Source organism: Pimephales promelas, chromosome 1 (genome assembly GCF_988280905.1).
Source record: "Pimephales promelas chromosome 1, fPimPro1.hap1.1, whole genome shotgun sequence".
Classification (NCBI taxonomy): Eukaryota; Metazoa; Chordata; class Actinopteri; order Cypriniformes; family Leuciscidae; genus Pimephales; species Pimephales promelas.
The window spans coordinates 269,334-296,334 of NC_142769.1; the positions used below are offsets into that span (position 1 = coordinate 269,334).

General features: G+C 40.9%; 1 protein-coding gene across 1 annotated transcript; it reads right to left on the reverse strand.

Annotated features, from left to right (window-relative positions):
- Positions 1-890: 890 nt before the first annotated feature.
- On the reverse strand, positions 891-26,465 carry mrc1a (mannose receptor, C type 1a). Its single transcript, XM_039673064.2, has 30 exons — positions 26,311-26,465; positions 22,929-23,330; positions 21,853-22,026; positions 21,046-21,201; positions 20,697-20,810; positions 20,473-20,613; positions 19,455-19,640; positions 18,798-18,955; positions 18,566-18,679; positions 18,177-18,292; positions 17,469-17,617; positions 17,186-17,382; positions 16,148-16,263; positions 15,967-16,048; positions 14,602-14,746; positions 14,296-14,334; positions 13,865-14,031; positions 13,723-13,787; positions 13,513-13,613; positions 10,136-10,275; positions 9,944-10,046; positions 7,916-8,100; positions 6,879-6,984; positions 6,541-6,773; positions 5,999-6,164; positions 5,560-5,712; positions 4,799-4,915; positions 4,559-4,720; positions 4,445-4,477; positions 891-2,970 (listed from the first exon to the last, which is right to left on the reverse strand). Exons 1-30 carry the CDS (start codon positions 26,381-26,383, stop codon positions 2,732-2,734), a joined length of 4,332 nt encoding a protein of 1,443 aa, XP_039528998.2. The 5' UTR covers positions 26,384-26,465; the 3' UTR covers positions 891-2,731.
- Between the last annotated feature and the right edge of the window lie 536 nt (positions 26,466-27,001).

Consider the following 27,001-nt stretch of genomic DNA (forward strand, 5'->3'; position numbering starts at 1 on the left):
ATAAGAAGAAGTAAATTGTTATATTTTTTGGATGGAAATCAGTGTATATAATTTGTATAATATTCTACAATCTTTCTCCTGATTCATTCTTTGGGATTTGAGACCTGAGGTGTTTCCACATTTAAAAGTCATGTGAGGAAGCTAATCCAACATACACACACACACACATTCTCTCTCTCTCACACACACACATCCACACACACACACTCTCTCTCTCTCACACACACACACACACACACACACACACACACACACGCACACAGATCAGATGCTCCTCATGAGGAAAACTGCTCTCTCGAAACAACGTCACAAACACACGCGACTCTTTACTATCATATACAGTAAAATATTATATGATCAATAAGTTATGACAACAAAATCAACTTGAAAAACAACTTTTTTTTAAAATGATACAAGCTTCAACTATTTTTTTTTTTAGTTTAATGTAATTTAAGTTGAAATGACTGAAACATCAAAGTTGAAATTTTTTTTACAAAGTGTGGAAATTAGGGTTTGCTTCAGTGTGTGTAAAACCACAGGATAAACAATAGAAGCCCAAGTGTGTGTGTGTGAGAGAGAGAGTGAGATTGTGTGTGTGTGTGTGTGTGTGTGTGTGTGTGTGTGTGTGTGTGTGTGTGTGTGTGTGTGTGTGTGTCAGATATCACACACACACACACAGCATGTGAATCGGTGTGACTGGTGAGTTGTTCTGCTAGAAACAGAAACTTCCAGATTTCTGTCATTTCCTCACAATCCTCAGCGTTAATGAGTGAACGTGCAGTTCCTGACATCAGACCAGTCCAGACGGGCCATCTCCACACACTCACACACACACTCCTGCTGGTTTGATCTCATGTTGAATCACTGAAGTCTGCTTGAGAACCACTGACTCACAGAAGCATCTTCATCTTTAATGGCTTCATCAGCCAAGCCCTCTCAAAAAAGAAACAAAACAAGCACTAAAAAGAACACAAATTGTACACTTTAAATGTAATGGTATTTAATGATTTTTAGATTACATTTAATAGATAAACTTTCACGAAAACATTTGCAATAGGTTGTAGAGTGTCCTTATACATGTTTTACCAGTTTTTCATTCTGTGAGCAACGGGACTCAGAGTTTCCGTCCGCCTCGGCTGAGCGGATCATCACACTGATGTGCTGTGACCTTCACAAGATTTCTAAATATGCCTTTTAAAAATGTTTTTGCACAAAAGATACTTTCCAAAAGAAAGTGCTCTAAGAAATGTGAGATCCAGATCAATGCAACACACTGTGTGTGTGTGTGTGTGTGTGTGTGTGTGTGTGTCAGAGGTTGCGTTAGACTTACTTCACATTGGGTTGTAAAAAATCCATCATAATCTATTAATTCCTGACATTTTAATTTAATGTGATTTTAATAATCACATTTTAATGATAATAAGCCATTTAATCGTTTTTGTTCACATTTTAATTTTTATTCACAAACATTCAGGAGGGGCATATAGGCCAGATTATGCATCTATTTATTCATGAAGAGAAAGTTGAACAGAGACTGTGCGTCACTTTTCTGGTTTCATCATGAATGTTTGTCCAATAAATCGCAATAAGCTTTGTTATTTTTGATATGAAACAAAGTTTCAGATTTCATATTCTGTCTATTTTATCACAAAATTCAAACAATAAATACGGTTTTGGCGCTCTTTAACGTGGTTCGAGAGTTTAAGTGAAGCAGAGCGTGAGTAAACGCGATCAATTCCTTCACCATTACAGCGTTACACAGTGAAATAATGAATGAACATAAAAAAAAAATATGTTGAAAGATACAGTCCAGCTTACCGAAGTCCATATCACGTCTCATGTAATCGCTCACTCCGTGTTCAACCACAAAAAGTATTGTATTCATAACTCAACGTTTACACCACAACAATGCACTCTTAGAAGAAAAGGTTCTATATAGAACCTTAAAAGGTTCTATCAGCGCTACGTATTTGGAACTCCAAAATTGTTCTATTTAGAACCATTTTTTTGGTAAAAGGTTCTATACACTCTTAAAAAAAGGTTCCTCTGGGTTCTATATAGAACCCTGGGGTTCCATACTTGGCCAATAGACCCTTTTACCAAAAAATTGGTTCTATATAGAACCATTTTGGAGTTCCAAATATGAAGCGGGGGATGGAACCATTTCTGGTTCTAAATAGAACCACTTCTTCTAAGAGTGTATGCTTAAAACAGAGTTTTCTGCATACAGACGACACCTAAAACGACTAAAAACGCTGTATTCTGCTGCTTAGCCAGAAGATGGCGATGAAACACTATAGACTGAACACGAAATACGCATGTGCATGACGTCATCATCTTCAGAGATTCGCGTTTTAGTCGTTTAAACTGAGAGCGCTTTCAAAAATTGAAACGGTTTTCAAAAGTTTGTTTTCAGGCGGCCAAAACGCAGTTTTCGTGTAAACGAACGGCCAAAACGCATAAAAAGTTTTACGTTTTAAGTTGAAAATGGTGTCGTGTAGACAGCCCCTTATAAAAACCATTCTGTTGAACATTAACTTTATAGTGCGCAAGAGCCGCTCGCCACCAAGTGGACAAGAGTGAGAATTACACTTACAACACATCCCTCTCAGTGCAATCTTTCAAAATGACAGACGGCTTTCCAGATATTTTCACGTCACTGCTAATAAAATGTATGCCAATTAAATTTTCGGTTAACGCAACCTCTAGTGTGTGTGTGTGTGTGTGTGTGTTAGGCTTGCTCATTCTGTTCGATGTTGGCAACAAGTCCCTTTGTGTCGATAGTGGCGGGAGGCCGAGTGGGGTCCGAGTTGAAGTAGAGGCTGTTGTCAAACGTACACTCTCCGAACACCGGCCTCGGGCTCCTCCTGACGAACAGGAATGTGGCGAGTCCTGCGACGGCGAGTATGACCAACACGACCCCGACGGCGATCCCCGCGGAGCCGTGAGGAGCCTCTTCCACCACAGCGACTGCAACACCACACAGCATTTCACTCGTCTTATCAATAAATGTGTAAACTTTGACAGCTCTAATTATAATTCATTTCAATGATTACACGGCTCTGTGTAATACTTGATTCTGATTGGTTAACTGCATCATCTAACTGCACATTATTCCCAGATAACAAGAAGGCTCATCCGGGTCACGGAAGTCATCAGCGATATACACACAATAGGAACAGTTTTTCTTCATGGAAGTTTTGTGTTTGGTGAGCTAATAAAATATTAAAACTCAGTCAAATCAATATTTAGTGCATACAGTTATTTAATTATGCCATCCAGTATCGAGGACTTGCTCTCTCTTGTTTCATACAAACGCAGCGGCGGCCATTTTGTGACTATTGTTTTGTATTACTAATGTAACTAATGTAATAAATTAGTGCTGTCAAACGATTAAAATATTCAATCGCGATTAATCGTATTAATGTCATACTTAACTCGCTATTAATCTCATTAATGTCATAGTTAACTCGCGATTAATCGCATTAATGTCATAGTTAACTCACGATTAATCGTATTAATGTCATACTTAACTCGCGATTAATCTCATTAATGTCATAGTTAACTCGCAATTAATCGCATTAATGTCATAGTTAACTCGCGATTAATCGTATTAATGTCATACTTAACTCGCGATTAATCTCATTAATGTCATAGTTAACTCGCGATTAATCGCATTAATGTCATAGTTAACTCACGAAATAATCGCATTAATGTCATAGTTAACTCGCGATTAATCGCATTAATGTCATAGTTAACTCGCGATTAATCGCATTAATGTCATAGTTAACTCGCGATTAATCGCATTAATGTCATAGTTAACTCGCGATTAATCGCATTAATGTCATAGTTAACTCGCGATTAATCGCATTAATGTCATAGTTAACTCGCGATTAATCACATTAATGTCATAGTTAACTCGCGATTAATCGCATTAATGTCATAGTTAACTCGCGATTAATCGCATTAATGTCATAGTTAACTCGCGATTAATCGTATTAATGTCATAGTTAACTCGCGATTAATCGTATTAATGTCATAGTTAACTCGCGATTAATCGTATTAATGTCATAGTTAACTCGCGATTAATCGTATTAATGTCATAGTTAACTCGCGATTAATCGCATTAATGTCATAGTTAACTCGCGATTAATCGCATTAATGTCATAGTTAACTCACGATTAATCGCATTAAACGCGCTAAACTGACAGACCTATAATAAATATTTCAACTCAGATCAATATTTCGTGTGTAATTGTACACTTATGTGGCAAGTGTCCATGTAATAAGCGGGATAATGTACATTCAGCCGTTTGTTATCTCAGAATAAACCCCTTCAGGCTGATGATGAAGTCCTGATCCTGATCACCCTGTGGGGTTTATTCTGAGATAACAACTGGCCAGATGTGCATTATCTCTCACTAAATGAAATGTAGATACACACCTGGTATCGCTGGTTTCTCTGTTGGTGGTATAACTGAAATATAAAGACATATTTGTACACGTTTATAACTATTAAACTGAAAGGAAAAATTGCTTTTGTGTATTTGCCACTAACCTTTTGGAGTCTTGCAGATATAAGGCCTGTAAGAGTTGCAGTGAGCCGTGCTCCACATCCCAGTGCTCGACTGCACTTCCACACACTGGCCAATGTCATTGGGCATCCGGGGCTTCCAGTTCGTGTGATCCACCACCGTGTTATCAATCCACATCCATTCACCTGCGACAGACACGCTTTCAGAGGGTGTTCGGAGATCATTTTTAGCATTGTGCGTGCTGGAATAAGTACATTTCTAACCCGAATGACTGCGGTGCATGCCGATCCAGAAAGATTTGATTCCATCCTGCAGGATCTCCACGTTCTGAACGATAAACTGGGATTCGACTGAGTCCTCGATACTCACCAACGATGCCCCTGAAATTACACAGTTTCTGCAATCATAGTTGTTTTTCTGTGTTTTGCTAGTGATTAAAGGGGTCATGGGTTTTCTCAAAACTCCCGTTGGGGTTCAGTCTCTAAACGGTTGTCATTTGCCTTCACTGGATGTGAGCGTCACGTCGAAAGCGAACAGAAGCCATTACAATGACTGACGCTGTCTACACTGATACAGATGTGTGTTCAGTTTCTGACGGTCTGTCGACAACAGGAAAACTGGAAAAAGGGAAGAATGTTTGCTTTGATGGTCCAGTTTAAACAGCTGGTTTGAGTCCCTCTACAGACTTCAGGAGATCCCAGCGTCTGAATACAGTGGATGGTTTATTTTAGTGGCGTCCCGGATCGCATCGGGCGATTACATGTTTGTTCGGAGCATTTGACTGAGGCACAGTGTAATGGAGAGCTCGCAAAGAAACTTTCAACTTTGAGCATTATCATTTTTCCACATATAGTAGATCAACATTATAAGTGAACCTCAAGGAACATGTCATGACCCCTTTAAATTGTATTCCAATGCTGTTTGAAATGAAAGTGAATGAGTATCATAACACAGTTTCACAGCATTCATGGGGATTCTGTTTAAGTTAAAAGAGATCATCTACTTGACAGAAAGTAATGCCAACCTATTCTCACGCACTCCACGGTGGCATGAGCCCAGTTGTCCGACATGGAGGTCATGAAGGCGTAGCAGTGTCCTCTGAAGGGGATCCAGGTTTTGCGCTTCTTTGACTCAGGGCAGTTCCCCGGCATCTGAGGCGGGTCTGTGGGAGCGATGTCTGACGGAAGGAACCGGGAGTTAATAAACTATAAAAGTGTTCGTTTTAATGTTAAAGTTTTAAGGTTTAGCTTTAAATGTTATAAAGTGATTAAAAAAAAATCAATCGATACCCAATCCTAGTTAATCAGAATCGAGTATTCAGACAGACCATGGCATACAGTAAATTCTTTGCCATTTTCTATATTTTGAGCTATGGTCACACAAGTAATACCACACCAGTTCCCGAGTAAAATTATTCAAGACAATCTAGATATTTATGGCATGCAGAATTTTGAATGAAATACCTGGGGATCGCTTGCACAGGGAATAATATGTGTTGTCGCATGAAGCCGTTTTCCAGTCGCCATCCGTATCAATATACACACACGCTAAATTGTTTTTGGGCTCTCCTGATGCCCATTTGCTGTATCTAAGAAGCCAGTTGTCCACCCAGCGGTAACGGCCACTAGTCTGAAGCAAACAAATTTAATTCGTAGGACATTAAAAACATGATTTTGTCATTTTTGTCAACATCTTTTATTGGTCTTGGAACAACATTTTCTATCAAGCAAACAAATTGTTAACCCTAATCCTCAATCCCGAACATAACCTATTCCTCCAATTTTGGGTTTCCCGTGTCCATAACAGGGACATTTTAGTCCTATATATCTTTTTTTGGAGGGCATAATTATTCATTTTGTTGGCATTAATCCTGTGATGGCTCTGTTATTCCAGGATCCACAGGGATATTTATCATTTGCCAAAAGCCATGTTCCACACTGCCGAACATGCAATGTCATATTTAGGTTGACATATTGAGCTTTTTTATTTCATCGTGATGGGGTACCAGGTTGCTGTTGAGGCCGATCCACAAAGGCTCCTTGAGTTTGCTGACTCTGAGGACGGTGTACGCCTGGCTGATGGAGTCGAGCACACTGGCCAGGTCCGCATCATCCGCTTTACACTGTCTCCTTGCTTCATCCCAGCTCATTTTCATCATCTGCACCTTATATGAATCATTTCCCATTGTGAAAACATGTTGTGGCATTACTGTGGTCACAGGACGAGGCAGCTGAGAGTCTGTAACACCAAGGTTAAATACATCAGTTGAAATGAGCATTGACATGGTTTTATAATTACTGATTTGTGTTCAGATTGTAAGCAGTGTGGGTATCTCTCTCTAACCTGTTGTCCTCTTGCAGATGAACCCTCTCTCATCTGAGCAGAGTTCGACTTTCCACGCACCCGTCATCTTTCCTGGGTTTCTAACCATGACGACACAGTCATAGTTCTAGATAGAATAGAGTTCAGATAAATTAACTCCGGATTTTAAAAACACAACCAAACAAACATAGCCTGTGAGAATTGATACTGTAAGAGGTAACTCGTCCCTGCAAGATTACTTTGTAGAAGATATGAGTTCACAATCAGCTGTTGTTTACACTGCTTACAGGCAGGTTTAAAGTGCATTTTCAGATTTTAAAATTATGTTTATAAAGTTTCCAATGTGTTTTGCACCACTAAAAGTCCAATATTTGTAAAAAAAAAAAAATAACTTTTTAAAAATAATTTTTCATTCTTATTTTCACACTTGGTGAAGAACATTGAATCTCAATGGGTGTGGCCTCTTGCAGAGACTGAAGTAAACGTCAACCGCTGTGATTGGCTAACGTCATCGCATTTTAATGTTCGTAATTTTTAATGGTTTTTTGAGGGGGCAAAAATGTCAGGTAAAGAACTAAAAAATATAAAATTCGGTCAGATTTGCTTGTGTCAGATTTCCTCTGTCGGGTCTATTTTTCTTGGGAACTAATGTGGTCGGAACCAAAGTTACTTGACTGCGTTCTCTGGAATCTTCTTAAGGGGAGCACTTCTACATTCCAATTGGTTGCCGCCAAACCGCATCATAGCTCATTACCATAAAGTTGACCTGACTTCAACTTCTCAACTTCTTCAACTTCCGGCGCACATTGAAAATTAATGACTTCCAGCCACTTTAACGATCTCCCTAGCGGCGGTGTGAACGCACGTTTTTTATGCAACAAAAAAGTGCACATCACAAGAAAAACAATAATTGTTTTTGGTCATATTTGGATAATTTTAGGAATGTTTTGTATGTCTGGCATAAACATCTCATCTCAAAAGATTATCTCTAATTATGATTATGGTCATCTTTATAGACACAAGATAACCTTTGTCAGCAATATGGTGTGAACACCTGCCTGTGAATCAAAGTAGCCATACATCCTGGAAGAGCCATCTGGGAGCGATGAAGGTTGACCCTTGGCCCAGTTCGTGTAGCTGACACCGTTGCCATCAGTCCACAAAAACCTCATCTCCCAATTGACATCATTAAAGCCAATCCATACGTCATCATCAGAAGCCAGCATTAGAGTAGTAAGGAATGCTGCAAACAGAATCAAAAGGTCATATTTTAATAATTTTGTTGATCGGCTGGTTTCTTAGCAGAACTGTTTTGTTTTCTGCGTGGAATTTTTCATGCAACAAAAGTTTTAGGTAAACTTACTAACTTTGTGCCTGGTAGGAACATGGTATTATATTAGAGTTCAAGTTTAAAGAGTTACAAATTTACATCACTTACAGTCATTTAGGTTTACATGCACTTGAGAAAATGGTTTATTGTAAAGTTTTTGTAGAAAGGAGTGTTCTGTATTATTACAGATTAACGGAGAGTTTGAACCCAAGAGGAGTTTATTACAGATGAGAAGAAATACAAAATAAACTAAATGAAAAAATCCTTAACAATAGTAGCCAAGGGTACCGGGACACAGGTAAACTAAGGCGGGGACCAAGGTGGAGCCGGAGGAACAGAGGACCAGGGTAGGCTCGGAGAACCAAGGTGGAGCTGAAGGAATGAAGTACCGAAAAAAGGAAATACCTGGGGAACGGAGGAACGGAGGACCAGGGCAGGCTCAGAGGACCAAGGTGGAGCCGAAGGAACAAAGGATTGGGGCAGTCTCAGAGGACCAAGGTGGAGCCGAAGGAACAAAGGATTGGGGCAGTCTCAGAGGACCAAGGTGGAGCCAAAGGAACAAAGGATTGGGGCAGTCTCAGAGGACCAAGGTGGAGCCGAAGGAACAAAGGATTGGGGCAGGCTCAGAGGACCAAGGTGGAGCCGAAGGAACGGAGGACCAAGGTGGAGCCAAAGGAACAAAGGATTGGGGCAGGCTCAGAGGACCAAGGTGGAGCCGAAGGAACGGAGGACCAAGGTGGAGCCAAAGGAACAAAGGATTGGGGCAGGCTCAGAGGACCAAGGTGGAGCCGAAGGAACGGAGGACCAAGGTGGAGCCAAAGGAACAAAGGATTGGGGCAGTCTCAGAGGACCAAGGTGGAGCCGAAGGAACGGAGGACCAAGGTGGAGCCAAAGGAACAAAGGATTGGGGCAGTCTCAGAGGACCAAGGTGGAGCCGAAGGAACAAAGGATTGGGGCAGGCTCAGAGGACCAAGGTGGAGCCGAAGGAACGGAGGACCAAGGTGGAGCCAAAGGAACAAAGGATTGGGGCAGTCTCAGAGGACCAAGGTAAAGCCGAAGGAACAAAGGATTGGGGCAGGCTCAGAGGACCAAGGTGGAGCCGAAGGAACAAAGGATTGGGGCAGGCTCAGAGGACCAAGGTGGAGCCGAAGGAACGGAGGACCAAGGTGGAGCCAAAGGAACAAAGGATTGGGGCAGGCTCAGAGGACCAAGGTGGAGCCGAAGGAACGGAGGACCAAGGTGGAGCCAAAGGAACAAAGGATTGGGGCAGGCTCAGAGGACCAAGGTGGAGCCGAAGGAACGGAGGACCAAGGTGGAGCCAAAGGAACAAAGGATTGGGGCAGTCTCAGAGGACCAAGGTAAAGCCGAAGGAACGGAGGACCAGGGCAGGCTCAGAGGACCAAAGTAAATCTGGAGGAACAGAGGACCAAGTCAGGCTTGGAGGACCAAGGTGGAGCCGGAGTAACAAAGGATCGGGGCAGGCTCAGTTCACAGCTGTGATAATGACTGCAGTCAATTCCCCCTTCCCCGAAGGGCTATGTTAATAAATCAAACAATGATTTATGCTAAAAGAATGATTAATTCTCAATGTAGAGTTTGATATACCTATGGTCTCACAGAACATTTACACAAAAACAATCTGTGTAAAGTAACCCATGGGTACTTAACCACACAATAAAGAAAGGAAAAGACAAGGAACGAATTGTCTAACTACTTTTTGGTGTGCAGGTAAACGTGTTAGAAGTGTAATGCTCACCTTGCTCTTCATGACGCCGAATGGACACCAGATTGCCTCCATGTGAAATGCAGTGGTCCCGAGAATTATGCCACGTCATCTTAGTATTAAAATACTTGTAACACTAAAATACAAGTGCTTTGAATTAGAATGTGCAGATTTCATACGGGCCTGTTAATGTAGGCCTTGTTTCACAGACAGTGAAACACTCACTCTGCCCTGAAACATGGTCCATTCCGGAGTACAGCCTCCTGGTGGCACAGTGGAGGGCAACATGGTGGTGTTGACAAAGTCCGAACTTCTCTTACAGATGGAGGGCAACGGCACACCACAGTTGATATCATTCCAGAATCCTTTAAAAAAAACATATTGCTAATACTTTGTGCTGGGAATAGAGCATAATGCAGCTTTATAATCACATAGGTCTTGGCAAAGACATGACATAATATTGTAGGTGCAGTATATAAGAACATTAATTTGATCTTATAAGCTTATGTAAAACTATACCCATTTTCAACCTAAATTTTATTCTCAACCACATTGCTTGTCCATCAATGTACTTTGCCTTTATGACATTATGGACTTGAAAACCTGAAAAGGTTTGTTTTTTTTAGGGATGCACCGATACCACTTTTTTGGAAAACGAGTACGAGTACGAGTACTTGCATTTCAGTACTCGCCGATACCGATACCGAGTACTTAATAAAAAAAACAAAAAAAACATGATTTAAATATTTTTATATACGGGTTTTTAGGTCCTTGATTAAATTACTTGGGTAACACTTTATTTCGATAGTCCACTTTACTAACTATAAGTAACTTTTCAATTACATGTCAACTAACTGTCATTAGAGTATTAAGTAGACTAGAGTATTAGTACGATCAGCTTAATATCTGATAACACTTTATTTATTTGGTCCCCCAACAGACATTCAACTGACTATAAGTAACTTGGCGACTACAAGTAAACTTATTCTCCTAATCCAAAGCCATTCACTTTGAAATTGTTCCACACCAGTGATGCACGGGTTGATCCAAAATGAGCGCGTGCCTGCGCCGCGGTCACCCGCGGTTACCCGCAGTTACGGGTCATCCAAAAATATTTTTAATGATATTCGGGTCGCGGTCGGTCAGGTCGTTTGGAAAAAAATGCCAATTAAACCTTTGTATTTATATAGTACTAGATAGAATTTTCTATGAAATATATAGGCCGAATTTATTTATTGGCTGAATAACTGGCACGAAGATGACACACAAGCTCAGTCTAAACAGTTCTCAGTTCTGTACTGGTGTGATCCGAGAACCGCTGTACCTCTGCGTTCGTTACTATACGCGGATGCGCAGTATCAGCAGTATCAACAACATGTCTCAGTTCAGTGAACTGTTAGAGTTACTGGAGTAAAATATAATTCGGGATATTGGTTTATTTCAACTCGGAGGGACTGTCAGGCATGTCTGAAAGTGAGTAACTGTAGTAACTTGTGGATCAAGCACTGACGCAAGACGTGAACTGATGCGAATGATTCAGTTCGATTTAGCGTACTGGTTCGACCGGTTCATTAAAAAGAACCGATTCGTTCACGAACCGGCCATGTCTATGATCACTAGTCTGCAGAGATGGAGGCGGCAAGAGAAACGGTGAAGCCTGGGGAGTGGAAGCTCCGCAAATACACAAATAGAAAGAGTAAGTGTGGGAGACATTTACCGAAATAATGAAAGATGATAATGACCAAAGTGCTGCCTTTGTTATTATGTAGGCTACGTCTTCTTGCGATGCTGTGTTGTTACACGTTTATGGCCCAATGACGCTACGATGAGCATGTACTACTTTTAAAAAATATGGTCAGGAAGAGGGTCGGGTACAATATTTTCTTACTTTTTTTGCGGTCCGAGTAGCGGGCGGGTAGTTGAAAACGTTGGTAGTGTGCGGGTTGTTTACATTGACCCGCGCATCACTGTTCCACACGGCTGACATGTCTCCCCATCTCCCCGCTCTGAGCTGCAGCCGGAGCCTGGGGGTGGGCACTCGGCGCCTGTGATTAACCCATTTCTCAGAACATGGTATCGGTCGCCGGTATCGGGGGACTTTTAACGAGTACGAGTACTTTAGAAAATGTGGTATCGAGGCCGATACCAGATACCGGTATCGGTATCGGTGCATCCCTAGTTTTTTTCACATCAAAATGAACAAATCTTTTTTCAAGTCATTTCGTTCATTTCGTTCGTTGAATAAACCAGATGAATCGAAAAACTATTTGTTCATTTTGATGAACGAGTTCGAACAGGAGAGTCACGAACGCGCATCACAGAACAGAACAAGGCGAGATTTGAGCTTATAAAACTTAAACTTTGTTATTTATTTATTAAATGAGCGATCGTTTCGCTGGATAAGACCCTTATTCATCGTCTGGTGTCGTTTAATGACATTTGAAGCTGCACTGAAACTCTCTTTTGGACTTTGAACCGTTTGGTACCCAGTGAAGACCATTATATGGAGAAAATCCTGGAATGTTTTCATCAAAAACACTCGAAAAAACATTAATTTCTTTTCGACTGAAGAAAGAAAGACATGGACATCTTGGATGACATGGGGGCGAGTAAATTATCAGCAAAAGGCAAAATGGCAGAACCCTTGAAATGTGTTTAACACTCCCTTGAACACTCTGCAAATCTGCAATGGAGTTGATTTACTATTTAAAAGAAAAAGAATTTGTTGGAGAAAATATAAAAACATACACAACCGAAAATCACAACTATACAATAGACAATAACAGTCAGCTTATTGTAGCTACAAGTTTTATGACTTTAAATGTCAAGATAACTCCTTTATGGGGGAAATTTAAGCGCAATCTGCTGTGACGTCACAATCAAGTAAGTGTTTTTTCGGCTCAGCCATTTTGCTGGTGTCTCCACCCATAGCTTTGTGCTTTTATAGATTATTGGCCTCATAAAAAAATGCAAAACGTTTGAAAATAAAAGCGTGTGCTACAATTACGAGCCCTTCTAAGGCATTCGATCGTGCTAAGTGTGTTTTTGTGAAACGCGTGTGAAATGAACATAAAGTCGCGCGTAGAAAATGCTTGTAAGCGCTAAGATCCATCGTTATCTGATGAGTTGAATCAACTTTTGAAAAACGATACTGTTATCTTCTCCGTATAAACTGCAAAAACACGCATTTCTGAAAACGGTGACGACATGTGCATGTATTTGTTTACAGGGTGACATCGCCATCTACTGGCCTGGCAGCAGAATACAGTGTTTTTAGTCGTTTTCGAGGGTTAGCGTGATAATTTTGACAAAGCTGTCGACTGTACGATAAAAAGCTTTTTAGTGCATTGTTGTCATGTAAACACACCCTAAACGTGCAGCGCAGGGGTTACTCTGAGACCAGGGTCGTGAACCACAGCACAGTGACATCTAGTGGTCAAAAGACATGGAAAACATGGAAAGCTCAATTCCAACCACAACTAAACCCAGCTGAAACATCTAACCAAGGTCTTGTGGCTTAATAGAAACTTCCAGGCAGTGGATTTGAGGCCAGTTGGTGTTAAACTGGCTGACATGGGAACAGTACTGATGAGGAGTCTTACCCATACTCTTGTAAATGGACACACAGTTCTCATCATTATTGGCAAAATTAGGTTCATTTTGATCCCATGCTGTATATACAACGGGTGAACCGTCCATCCAGCTATTAATAGAAAAGAAAAGAAATACGATAATAAAACCAGCACAAATGTACTTAAATAAATGCCTGTTGAATAATAACTAATTTATGTATCCAGCTGTTTCAATCTCACCTAAATGATTTGTCCAACTCCACCCTCATCCCGATGAAGTATTGATTCTCTGACTTCCTGGATATCTGTAAAACAGTGTCAGTCGTCCCACTGAATGATCCTGCCGTAATGTCACAGCATTAATGGGAATCGCAGTCATTACCTGCTTCCATAAAAACTTCCTCTCCGGTTGACCAGTAATGACAACCAGATCGGCGTGATTCCTCTTGCAGAAGGAGCGCGCCTCTTCCATAGGCAGGAGCTCCTCGTTAATGAAGTACTGACTCCCGTTGCACTGGATCCAGCCATCAGATGTCACGTTATATTCCACTGTGGAGTAAAAACAACACAACTGACAATGTTTACAACCTGATCCACAACTGAAGCTTTATTCCATGAAATGGCAGGAGATACTGAGCAGGAGCTGTCAATTGACTGCAAATGTTTTCTGAAATGTTATATTTAAATATGCAACTGAGGCATTATCTCAGTATATCTCATATATAATTAAATATGTATAATATGTAAGTGATGCTGAAGTGAAGAAAAAAGAGATGAGTGCTAATGAATTATGATTATGAAGTAGTTCCTAACCTTGGCTTGCAGAAGTTGGTGGAGGTTTTGGAGTTGTGCCTATTGGAGCAACAGTAAAAAAGTATTATTGTTACGTGTATGAGCATGTTGTATGGGACTAGTTTCATCAGAATTTAAATCAAAACAGTATTTAGTTAAATTAGTTTCTGAGCATTGCCATTTTTGGGTGAATTAACCCTAACTCTAACCTCACATGAAGAACCAAGAAACACATCAGTACATCAGTGGCAGGTTAGTCTGCATTTACACTCTAATATTTAATACACAGATGTATTTGACATAAATATCAGATCCATGTATGTGTACCTATTGGTATCTGGCAAACCCAGTTTTTAAAGGATTCGCAGTCCGCATCGTTCCACCAGCGCCGGAAGTTAGGGCCAGTCTCGGCACAGTGCTCCTGGTTGTTGTAGTTGTTGGGTTCTCCATACCCCCAGTTCTCAAAATCAGACTGAAAAGAAATGCAAACACACATTCACATAGTAGATAGTTGTTGGTATGATAAAGTGGACAATTATTTGTTTTAACGAGAAGCTGTGAGATAAATGAGACGCGTGAAATAATTCCAACTCAAATTCATAGATGTCTGGATGTTGATTTAGTCAGTGAGTAGTCATGTAATAAGCTAGCCTAATGCCAGCCCCGCCCATACTAGCTGAGTTTAGCTCCGCCCACAATATCTGAGCTCAGCCCCACCCATACCAGATGAGTTTAGCCCCACCCACAATATCTGAGCTCAGCCCCACCTATGAGTTTAGCTCCGCCCACAATATCTGAGCTCAGCCCCACCTATACCAGCTGAGTTTAGCCCCGCCCACAAAATCTGAGCTCAGCCCCACCCATACCAGCTGAGTTTAGCCCCGCCCACAAAATCTGAGCTCAGCCCCACCCATACCAGCTGAGTTTAGCCCCGCCCACAAAATCTGAGCTCAGCCCCACCCATACCAGCTGAGTTTAGCTCCGCCCACAATATCTGACCTTAGCCCCGCCCACAATATTGGAAAAAGAAGTTCGGTCTGGACTTGACCCGTTGTGAAGCAAGTATGCCCGAACCAAAGCTGTTCGGACCAATCACATTGTCAGGGCGGGCTTTATATGATGATTGACAGATGATCAAATGTGATGTAATCATTGCGTCACCAAAGAGCGCTTGGGTTGAATTCATTTACAACAAAGATGGCTGCCACTGGAGAACTGGGAAGTGTAGATTCAGCGACCCAATTGAGTGACATTTTGTCTCCTGGTTCTGTTAAAACGCCCCATCATCAGAGCCGGTGGAGCAGCATCAGACTCCCTAAAGTCTGAGACTAGAGTCTGAGTACCACGACGTCAGGCTAGTAATAAGCCGGATGTTTTCTGTGTTAATCTGACAATATATTCTACCGTTCAGTATGTGTGACGTTGCATGGTTTTAAGCCATAATCCGGGGATAATAATCTTTGGACCTTAGAGAAAGATCCAGTTAATGCTTCAAGCCTTTCCTCCACCGTTTCAGTCGCATATAATATATTACACTTTGTAGATTACATTGACTTTAAAGGGACACCAGGCAGGAATCGTCCGTGTGAAGAACACCGTATCCGGGTTGGGGGGGGGGCGAGACGGTCACCATTCAACCCGAAAGAAGTCACATAACCATTTCAATAACTCAATATAATGAGAAACACTCACAGGAGTCCCATCCGACCACTCAAACCCAGAGCCACTGTTCAGCATACTGAAGCCTATCCACGCCGGGGCGGAGCTCGAAAACCTGCAGAACACACACTTTACCACCAGACACACTCTTCCCAACACAACCATCATGCTTTACTGACACACAGAGAGAGTTACAACAGAATAAAATCCTCACAATAATTTGTTGAGTTCTAGTATAGAGTGAAAGCTCGCCAAGTCACCACCGATAGCTTGACAGAAACTGCGAGCGTCCGACCAAGTCTTTTTCTCATCCTCCGGCTTCTGGAATACCTAAGGCGGAGAAATGAACATCAGAGATTTATTTCATATGGCTTTCCATGGACAGACATTTGCAGTTATTATAGTATAAAAAGACTGCAGATGATGGGACAACATTGAGTTGAACAGGAACGCTGATGTTCTTATTTCGGTTTCAACGATAAGCTTTTAGAAACGAGATCTCTGAAACCAGAATGAAGAAAGTGCTGTTGTTGCTGATGTAACGGAGGCCAGCTAGTAGTTGCTCTGCGAGTAGAGGCTGCAGTCTTTAGCCTCCTTGCTAGAGCGTCCGACTCTCACGCCGGAGACCCGGGTTCGAGGCCCGCTCGGAGCGGGGCGAGTAGGACCCGGGTGTGAGGGGTTACATTGGTGCCGTGACCCGGATGAGAGTGAGGTTTAGGGGGGTGAGTGTAACGGAGGCCAGCTAGTAGTTGCTGTGCGAGTAAACCTCACTCCCCGATCTCAACAGACGCTCTAGCGCTAGAGGCTGCAGTCTTTAGCCTCCTTGTTAGAGCGTCCGACTCTCACGCCGGAGACCCGGGTTCGAGGCCCGCTCGGAGCGGGGCGAGTAGGACCCGGGTGTGAGGGGTTACATTGGTGCCGTGACCCGGATGAGAGTGAGGTTTAGGGGGGTGAGTGTAACGGAGGCCAGCTAGTAGTTGCTGTGCGAGTAAACCTCACTCCCCGATCTCAACAGACGCTCTAGCGCTAGAGGCTGCAGTCTTTAGCCTCCTTGTTAGAGTGCCTGACTCTCACGCCGGAGACCCGGGTTCGAGGCCCGCTCGGAGCGGGTTGAGTAGGACCCGGGTGTGAGGGGTTACACTGAGACACACATATCATCTCTTAATTGTGCACTTTTAGCATAATGATGACTCTGAGGTCGATGTCCCCTTGATGACGTTATTAAAGAGCACGTTATCTGCTTCACATTTACCTGAATGCAACTGCCTGGATCTTTCTTATTCCAGCTCCATGGACAGGCGAGAGGTTGTGTTATCGGTGGCGCTCGTGTAGTTGTAACGCCCTCCGCCATCTTTTTACAGATGAACTTCTGTTTACTGTTAATGTCCAGAACATCCCATAATCCCGCGGACGTTCCTGTCAGCATGGCAACACAACCCTGGTGCCTTTCTAGCAGACCGGAGAACAAACACAAGGCGGACTCAGACGGTGCAAGCCTCATATCCACATGTCATAGGAGCTAATGATCCACACACCTGGCATGCCCACGTTAAAGTGTGTGAATTTGACCTTATCTCCGTTACTCCACTGGAAGAGCTCCAGGCGTTTGGTGTTACACAAGCCAATCCAGAAATACTTCTCCGGACTGAGACCGACCAGGCTGATGAGAAAAGCGTTCTCGTATCTAAGTGAAGACGAAACAGTGAAATAAAGTGATGCATGTGGAATGAAATATCATAACGAAACATGCCACATGGATAGAGCAGATGGGAGAATATGGGTCGTATTTCACTCAAAGGGGAAAATGAAGTCCATAAAGAGATCGAAGCTGGATTTTAAGGAACATTAAGATCATTTGTATTGTTAGATGTTCAGCATTAGTCCAGAGATAATCTATTAAGATAATAATAAATGAACACATGAATGAGGCGAACGCATTCATTAATAACCAATTCTTTTCACTATACAATCATCCACACACCCTGAGTGGTCTTTATATACCCTTTAATTTAGGTTTAAAATATAATATTTAAGGTTTATGTCATGCAACAGACTTTGAGTGACATTTTTGCGCTGGAAAACGAACACTCCTGGAGTCTTGCTTCGGCGCCCAGAGAGCGATTGGGTGTTAGGAGCCTTTCTCAAGGCATTTCATCCGGTATTGAGAATCAAACCTGCAACCTTCGGGATCCCAGTCTGACTCTCTTCCCATGAGGCCACGAGTCACGTCTCGTCTGCATTACCTGTCGGAGACGTCCACCAGCCGAGCCCCCGTCTGCTCGCACTGCAGTCTGGCCTCAGGGAAAGCCTTGCTCTCAGTGGCGATGAGATAGCAGTGAGATCTGTAGCGAACCCATCCCTGTGGACCCAGACACACACAGCCTCCTCATCACTCACACAACACCACTGGAACATGTTTTCCAAATTATTTAACTCTAAAACAGAAGCCAAGTTGTGTAACAAATTTAAGGTCGATATCTCAAAAAAACGAGCAGTACCAAACGCCTCCACTAGATTTACAATGCCCTTATTTTTAACCAGCGTGAGCGAGCGCAAGTGTGACTATGTATTTCAGAACCGCTCTGTCTGATTTTCTCTTTTGTTTGTGAAGTATAAACCCGTCTGGACTCACGGCTTGGCACCCGGGACTGGCGACCTCCACGGCTCCAGCGGGTTTGCTGGTGGACTTCTTCTTGCAGACGTATCCGAGCTCCGTCTCACACATGTGATCTGCCCATCGGCCCTCCTGTTACGGAGACGGAGGAACTCGATAACATACACACATCAGTTTCACATGATCCTCACACTCGCTCTGATCGCTCACAAAGGGTTCGGGGAAAACAATAATGATAAAAAACACCCACCTTTCCTTTGATTAGAACACAATCCTCCATGCGATTCATGAGGTGTGACGGTTCTCCAACTATCCACTTGGTGAAGGTGACTTGTGTCCTGTCCGACCACTCAAACAGGTTCTGGACCTTCTGATCGTTGAGTCCAATCCACAGCTCATCGGTCGGCACTACAGAGCACACGCTCACAGAGGTCAGTGAAGTAAGCGGATCCGATTATAATCCACCCGTTCTTCCCTCTATTGAAGCTTAGGCTGTGTTAAAGTACCCCTGATGAAACTCATCTTTCAGCAATAAAAAGATATATTTAAAAGTTTTTTCCTTCAAATATCTTGACTGTAACTCGACACACTTGCCTCATTTAGTATTTGCAGTTCTATGAATTTGTGCCTGATTTTGGCCTTTGCTTGTTTGTTAGTCTAGCTTGCTTTTAGCATTTGTTTTGAGTTTTTTGTTTTCTATGTTTGATACATATGAACATTATGTTGTTTTCATGTTTTATATATTCTATTTATGTTAAAATAATGTTGACTTCACTATGTCCGAGTGAAGTCAACATTTGTCAGCATTGAGCCGGTAATGTGGGGGCTCGTCCGGGAGAGAATTGTACCCCTAGACCTTTATGTGTTTGTTTGGTTCTACATGGACGAAGAGACAGCTCATACTTACAGTAGCCAGTCTGAGATATAATGAAGCTGTGCTCCTCGATGTTGTGAACGCTGGCTAAGTCTGCGCCGTCCCTGTGACAGTCCGCTAGCGCGTCGCTCCAGGTCTTCTTGCTGCGCTGCAGACGATAGCAATGGCCGGCGTACGGCACCCACGCCACAGACGGACAGAAGTTAGGCTGGTCTTTGCCTAACACAGGAAAAAACTATTCTCTTAGTGGAAATGATAAAACACATTAGAAAGCTTATGAAACTTTGTCAAGCCACTATAAAAATATATACAAGCCGCTATATTTGTATTGTTTTGTTTTATTTTATTTTATTTGATTGGCTGTGAGTGTGTGTGTGTGTGTGTGTGTTTCTGATGCTGTAATTCCATAATTTCCATTTGGGGATTAATAAATAATGGTATGGTATGGTTTCGTATTGTAAACGTATGGTAAACGTATCGTTTTTTTAATTGTATAGTAAGGTAATGTATCTTACAGTATCGTATCATTATATCCTATCGAATCGTATTGTATGGTACCACATGATTTGGTATTGTATGGTATGGTATCGTATTGTATCGTATCGTTTTGTATTGTGTCGTATCGTAATCAAATCGAATCGAGAGGTATGGTATGGTAATCGAACTGAATTGAATCGAATAGTATCGTATCGTATTGTAGTGTGTCATATTGTATGGTTTCGTATGTTATAGTATAATATAGTACCATATCGTGTTGTATGGTATCGTATGGTATAGTATCATATCACATCCTATCGTAGCACAGCATAGCGTTTCATATCGTATTGTACCGTACGGTATGGTATAGAATGGTATAGTATCGTATCATATCGTAGCATAGCATATTGTATCGTAGCGTACTGTACTGCTCCGTATGGTATCATATCGTATGGTATGGTTTCATATAGTATAGTATGGTATCTTACCGTACCATATGGTATAGTACAGTATAGTGTCGTGTGGTTTCGAATGGTATAGTAACGTATATGTATTGTGTAGTGTCGTACAGTACCTGGTGGAGGTGTGTGGTCTGTGGAATTGCCTTTGCTGCAGATGTAGCCCAGTTTCTTACTGCAGGCCATACTCTCCCACTTTGATGCTTTCCCAGCATTCAATGCGGCACAGTTCAGGCCCGGTTCCAGAGACGGGTGCCCTGAAGATTACACAACATCTCATCAATTCCAAAACTCAAATTGGACCTGCTTTATATGGGTGCATGAATGGGACATTATTCACCAGGAGCCCAGTTCAGATATCTGAATGGCTGTCCATTACTCCACTGCCAGCCACTGTCAAAGTCAAGACTGTTCAGTCCAATCCACAGTGTGGAGCCAATGACGTTCATCAGACCTAAAGGAGAAAGCATACAGTATATTCAAATGGTAATTTATGGATTGTATCATTTTATAATCTTCAAGTTCTGGCAGGACCACTTTGCCAGGTATTGTTGGCGGTATGGTTCTGTTCTGGGCCCTGCCTGGCCAGAGCGGGGGGAGCAGCAGGTCCAACCCCACATACAGAACAGAACCAGTCAATGCATGCATATTGAAATACTCAATTACAGTGTGTGTGTGTGTGTGTGCACCTGATATGTAGCTCTGCTCGTGCAGTTCTGCTATGCTCAGGAGATCGGCCCCTTGCTGCTGACAGCTCGCTCTCGCCTGATGCCAGGTCAGAACCGACTGTGTGTTCCTCTGATACAACACACCTGTCACCGGGTCACTGTCCCACCCGGAGCTGGCTAGAGGAAGACAGAGCTAAAACTTACAGTGGACGATCACAATATCCTCGGGGTGACAACTGATGGGTAGGTTTGGGGGTCGGGTAAGTGTGTGTGTGTTTTATAGGATGTGTTTGTCAGCAGATTAGTTTCCAGTTATCCTGCTTGCATTTTCAAAGGAAAACAGGAAAAAGAAGGAATGTGACGGTGTAGATCAGCAACAGCAGCGTTTCTCTCGTCTTCTCTTCCTTCCTCTCAAGTCCATAGTGGGATAAACTCACAACTGCAGGAATAGCTGTTTTATTCTCAAATACGTGTAAATAAGGCTGGGCGATACAGCGAAACATGGATATATGTCTCAATATTTTTGCATTTGCTCTAAAACTTTTAAATTTTGCACCCCATGATAAATGCATGATCTGAAAAACCGATCCAAACTGCAAAATCAACTCATTTAGACTTTAATGACAACTTGCTACAGTCTTTATAGACGTAACTTTTAATATAATCCTAATTTTACGATATTCCATTAATTTATGTAATCCTAGTTATGATTATTTATGTCCATGCATGCATTACAATGTCTTAAAACACCCTTAAAATGTATTATAAAAACATAATTCAAACAAATGCCATGCAATCCAATAGAAAAGCTGCAGTAGTGTAGCTTACATGTGGTTGGACACAAGCCCCACTTCTTGTCGATGCCGTAGTCGGCCTCGGTGGCGCACCACAGCTGTCCGTCGGACCGGCCCTCCACCGTACACTCCGCGTACCACTTCTCTTCAAATTTAAACGGGAACTGGCACGGTTTCCCAAACGAATTGCCAGATAGTGTATATGTCTCTGCAGAACATAAAGAAATGAAGAAAATGGCTTCCGTGTTTGATCAAACGTTTCACCTATCACTTTGTCATTCATAATATCGGTAACACTTTACAGTTGTCTGCTTTAATTAATCATTAGCTAATGATTTGCAAAGGTATCATGATGTTATGACTTTACTTGATGGGGCACATCATTATTAACTAGTCATTTAGTAATTGCATTAATTTGCACATGAATTTGCACTAACAATGAAGTAATTAACCATGTATTAATGCATATTAGTGTACCTGTCATATTATCTGCAAGTTGAAATACAACGCTTTGGCTCATTAAGGTAATTAACATATTAATTAACAAAATTAGTTAATATCACAATTACATATTTAATTAAAAACAATTAATGTATGAACTAATACATTAACCTTACAGACTCTTAATTAGTTCTTAATGTGGTAATCATTAATGAATGGCTTAGATAATTATTAGTTGTATATTAACTCATGATAATCTGTGCATTAGTTAAGCGGCACCCGTATTGTAAAGCGTTACCATAATATCAATATTGGTAACACTTTACAATAAGGTTCATTAGTTAACATGAGCTAAGGATGAACAATACTTCTACGGCATTTATTAATCTTAGTTCATATAAATTTCAGCATTTACTAATAATACATTATTAAAATCAAAGGTTGTATTTGTTAACATTAGTTAATGCACAGTGAACTAACATGAACAGCTGTATTTTTATTAACTAATATTAACAAAGATTTATAAATACTGTAATAAATGTATTGCTCATTGTTATGTTACATTAGCTAATGTTAACTAATGAACCTTTTTGTAAAGTGTTATTGAAAACTTAGATGTGAATCGTTTTTTTTTTTTTTTTTAAGGTTTTAATGGACTTTTGCTCATACCTTTATATCCACGAGAGCACAGATCTTCCTTGGTCCCGTAAACCTGCCAGTGACTCCAAGTGCCTGATCCCTTGTACAGCATTACGCTCTTCTCATTGCGGTTGCCGTAGTTGAGGTGCAGCGGCTGCCCCTTCAGGCCAAACAAGGTCTCGTTCTTACACTCCCACACCTGCAGGGGACTGAGCTCTTTACAGGGCAGGAGCAGAATCTTGACCCAGTCTTTAACGTCCTGAGTCCCCAAGCAGAGTTTGAAGGAGAGGCTGATAATCCGAGAAGAGGAAATCCAGCGGAAGCGCTGAGCCTCGGACGACACGTCGCACTCGGCCACCTGTACGGCAGTGGAGCTCACGGCGGTCACGCATCTGTTGTGGTCCGCGTTGTAGATGAGGAACGAGCTGGTGTCTGAATGCAGGAAAGTCAGATCAGGGAAAGACTATTGAATACACAATTCAGATCAGGAACACTTATTTGGTGCTACTTCATTCATTAACCCTCAGGTGCTCTTCGTTTCGGAGTCACACTTGTTATCTTCCTGGTCAAAAGTGACCGGACACCTAAAAATGAAACTTTCTTCATCCCAGTTAAACCAATGCAATTTATTTTTGTTCTATAATATTTATTCTTTCTAATTTGGTATTTTGAGACAATTTAATTGAATTTATTAATATTTATGCAATATTTATGGTTTATTTTTGCCATGGAAAAAAAATAATATATATATATATATATATATAATTTTTTTCAAAAAAATATTAATGCAGTATTTTAGTTTAATATAGAGTCTAGGCCTTCAGAAAAAAAAATGTTTTTGAAGGAAATTAGCACCATCTGGTTACAGTATAGAGAAAAAGCGTAGCATCATGGTGTGACCACTAGATGGCATGTACAGCTCTCTATGGAGAGGCATGTGAATTGCCCAGATGTTTATGAACACATTTTTTTTTTTTTTTTTTTGGTGGATTTGTATATATAGTTGAAACAATCTCAAAAACTATTTCTTATAAAAAAAAAAAATTGACAAAAAACTAAAATTCACTTTTTTCTTTTCTTTTTTTATAATTTCCCATTCATTTCCTATGGGGCTCATTTTTGACCGAAGAGCACAAGTGTGACTATTTTTTTAAGAACACTTAGCATGCTCAGATCATGACCTCAATTTTTTTGTGTGTTCACATACATAATGGCATAAAAGTCACCAAGTTTCGTAACATTGCGATGAAGCTGTGATTTTTAAAAATTCAAAACATACTTTTTGTAATCAAAATGTATTGGTGTGTATGTGTATAAGAGTGTGTTTGTATATGTGTGTGTGTTGGTGGGTGTGTCTGTTTTGCACTCTAGATGTTGTAGAGTGTCACCCCTTTCCTGCGGTGTACTTTTTTTTAGAATTGTGGCCGATTTGTCGATTGTACATACAAAAATTCAGAGATTTTTTTTTTGGTCAATTTCCCATTCATTTCCTATGGGTCAGTCATTTTTGACAGAAGAGCAAAAGTGTGACTCATTTTTTACAACCACTTAAATTGCTCGAATCATGACCCCAATTTTTTTCTGTGTGTTCTCATACCCTAATGCCATAAAAGTCACCAAGTTTCGTAATTTTCTGAAAAAGCTGTGATTTTTAAAATTTCAAAACAGAAAATTTTTCAGTCAGAAGTGACAGAAGAGCACCTGAGGGTTAAGTCATTTATATTTTTATTATTATATTTATATTTTATTAGATTATATTTGAGTAATATTTTAATAATATTGTTATATTTATATTTTATTAGATTATATTTTAGGGACCATCACGTTTCCATTAAAGATTTGTGCAAAACTTTCACATTATTTTCTAAATGTCGATAAAAACTATTGTGAAATGTAGGAGTTTCAAATAACCGATTTTATGCAACTTAAACGTCATTTTCCTTCTGCGACGTATCATTAAAAAAATCCTGGCAACGAATGTTATATGTTTAAGTATATCGCAGCCACTGCTCTATACCCATTCATTTAAATCGAAGACGTAGGCGTGTTATCCAAGACACAGGTGAACAAAATAAGGGAATGGCAGAGGAACAAGAAACCTTAAATAGTGTGTTGCAGTTTAGTCCACTATTACAGCAGGAATGAATGAAATAATGAGAGCCAATTCAGATGCTGACATACACCACACATCGAAGAGGTATTATTGATGCCGTTATTATCAGAAATATTCATTACCTTTGAATGTGTGGATAACAGTCTTCAAATCACTAAAAATAAGAAAAAGTTTGCTAAAATGTTTACTTTAATTCAGGATGGATCAAAGATAACCCCAGGTTTTTGACATGGGTACAAATGTTAGCTTGAAGAAGACCAAAATAAGAGCTGATATTGTCTAATAGCCCAAAAGAATAATCATTTCTCATTTTGGTGGAGAAAATTTTCATCCATCCAATCTTTAATGTCCTTTAAATGTTACCAAGGCAAGGAGGACACATAATTTATACCAGATAACAGAAGATAAAGCTGGAGATCATCTTTATATATAAGATAAGACACCTCAGGATACTCTAATAGGGAACGGGAGCATATATACGGAGAATAAGACCAGACCCAGAACCGAGCCCTGAGGCACCTCGCAGAGTAATTCAACAAATTACACCAAAACATACATGAATTAGTGAAAGATGAAACCCAGTATAGTGTCGGATCACAGAACACCTCATGACGTAATCTAATCTACATCGGATCCACGGCATCGGAGGCTGCACTTAAATCCAGCAATACAAGCATGACACAGTCATCAGTCCACAGATAGGACTTTACTATTCTTAAAACGGCAGACTCGTTCAGCTCTTTTCTCCGCTCTCTAATCTCTCTTTGCATTAGATTTTGATACTTTTGATACTAAATAAAATACTCCAAATAAAAGTGCACTGTGGGTAATAAGGAGGAAATCAGACACCAATTTATCTCTCTATCCTTGAAAACTGAATTTAACACAAGAATACAGAGTTTCATATGATTCGGGTTCAAGGACGTACACTGTGTCTATCAGGGCCTCGACAGCTTGAGTTAGACCTGAATCTGCAGAAATATTATATATACGCACAAAATGGCATGAAATATTTAACGGAAAAAAAGTCACTCGAACTCGAATCATGTGAACTCAAAATTTCCCAACACCATTAAATTACTTTCTATCCTCATGCCTCTCCACAGCTGTCAAATTTATTTCACATTTTTATATTCTAGGGAAATTTTGCATAAACATCTACAAAAAAAGTTCACATTCATAATGAGATTAAGCAAATGCAAACTTGGTTGTGAATAGCATGTGAAGTTATGTAATTTGATTATTTTATTGGTGGAAGTCTATGACATTCCCATAATAAACATTAAGTGGGTGACGTACCTGTTTGAGTTGAAGGTTGTAAAGCAACTAATAAGGCGAGCAACACAACCAGTGGAGTGGCACATTTCTTCATGTTTGTCCTTTAATTCAAGCATGGAAACCCCAGTGTGTGTTTGAAGTGTGTGAGACTTATATACACCTTTCTCTGAGTTAAATGATAGTATCCTGTCATGCGGTGGGGGGTGTAGGTTTGGGTGTCTGGGGGGATGAGCCACTATCTGATCTTTATCCTGCGTTTTTCAGCTGTAACTGCAACAATGCTGGACTTGATTGACGTTAATATGTGTGTGTGTGTGTGTGTCGAGAAGCTTGAGTAAGGAGGTGAACAGTGTTTCGTTTCTTCATGGACAGGGAGAAGTGTCCTCTGGAAGTCTCTAATGAGCTGATTTGTTTTCACCCTGAATTTAATGGGGTGGCCTGGACAAACCTGACATGAGCACAAGTCATGATGCCAAGCATTGTTACACAAAGTGTTTGGCTGATCTGTGAGCCATTCCAGTCAGCTTAAAGAATTGTGCAAATAATTGTTGAAGTGCAAAGGTTGCCTATTTGTTTTTCTCTGAAATGTGAAAAAATGCTGATTTGGTCGGATGGAAAACACAATGGCAATACTGGAGAAAATGAAGCTCAGCAAGAAGGAAACGAGAGTTACGAGCTTCAGAGGTCTGAAATTTGGGCATTGGGAAATCCT

Bases quoted from the DNA above. Each gene is read 5' to 3' on its own strand.
- mrc1a (XM_039673064.2), bottom strand. From the start codon at position 26,383: ATGAAGAAATGTGCCACTCCACTGGTTGTGTTGCTCGCCTTATTAGTT. The intron at 22,027-22,928 runs GTATGAGCAAAA...TATGTTCTGCAG, and splicing joins GTGCTCTCGTGGATATAAAG to AGACATATACACTATCTGGC. The intron at 6,774-6,878 runs GTTAGAGAGAGA...TTGGTGTTACAG, and splicing joins CATCTGCAAGAGGACAACAG to ACTCTCAGCTGCCTCGTCCT.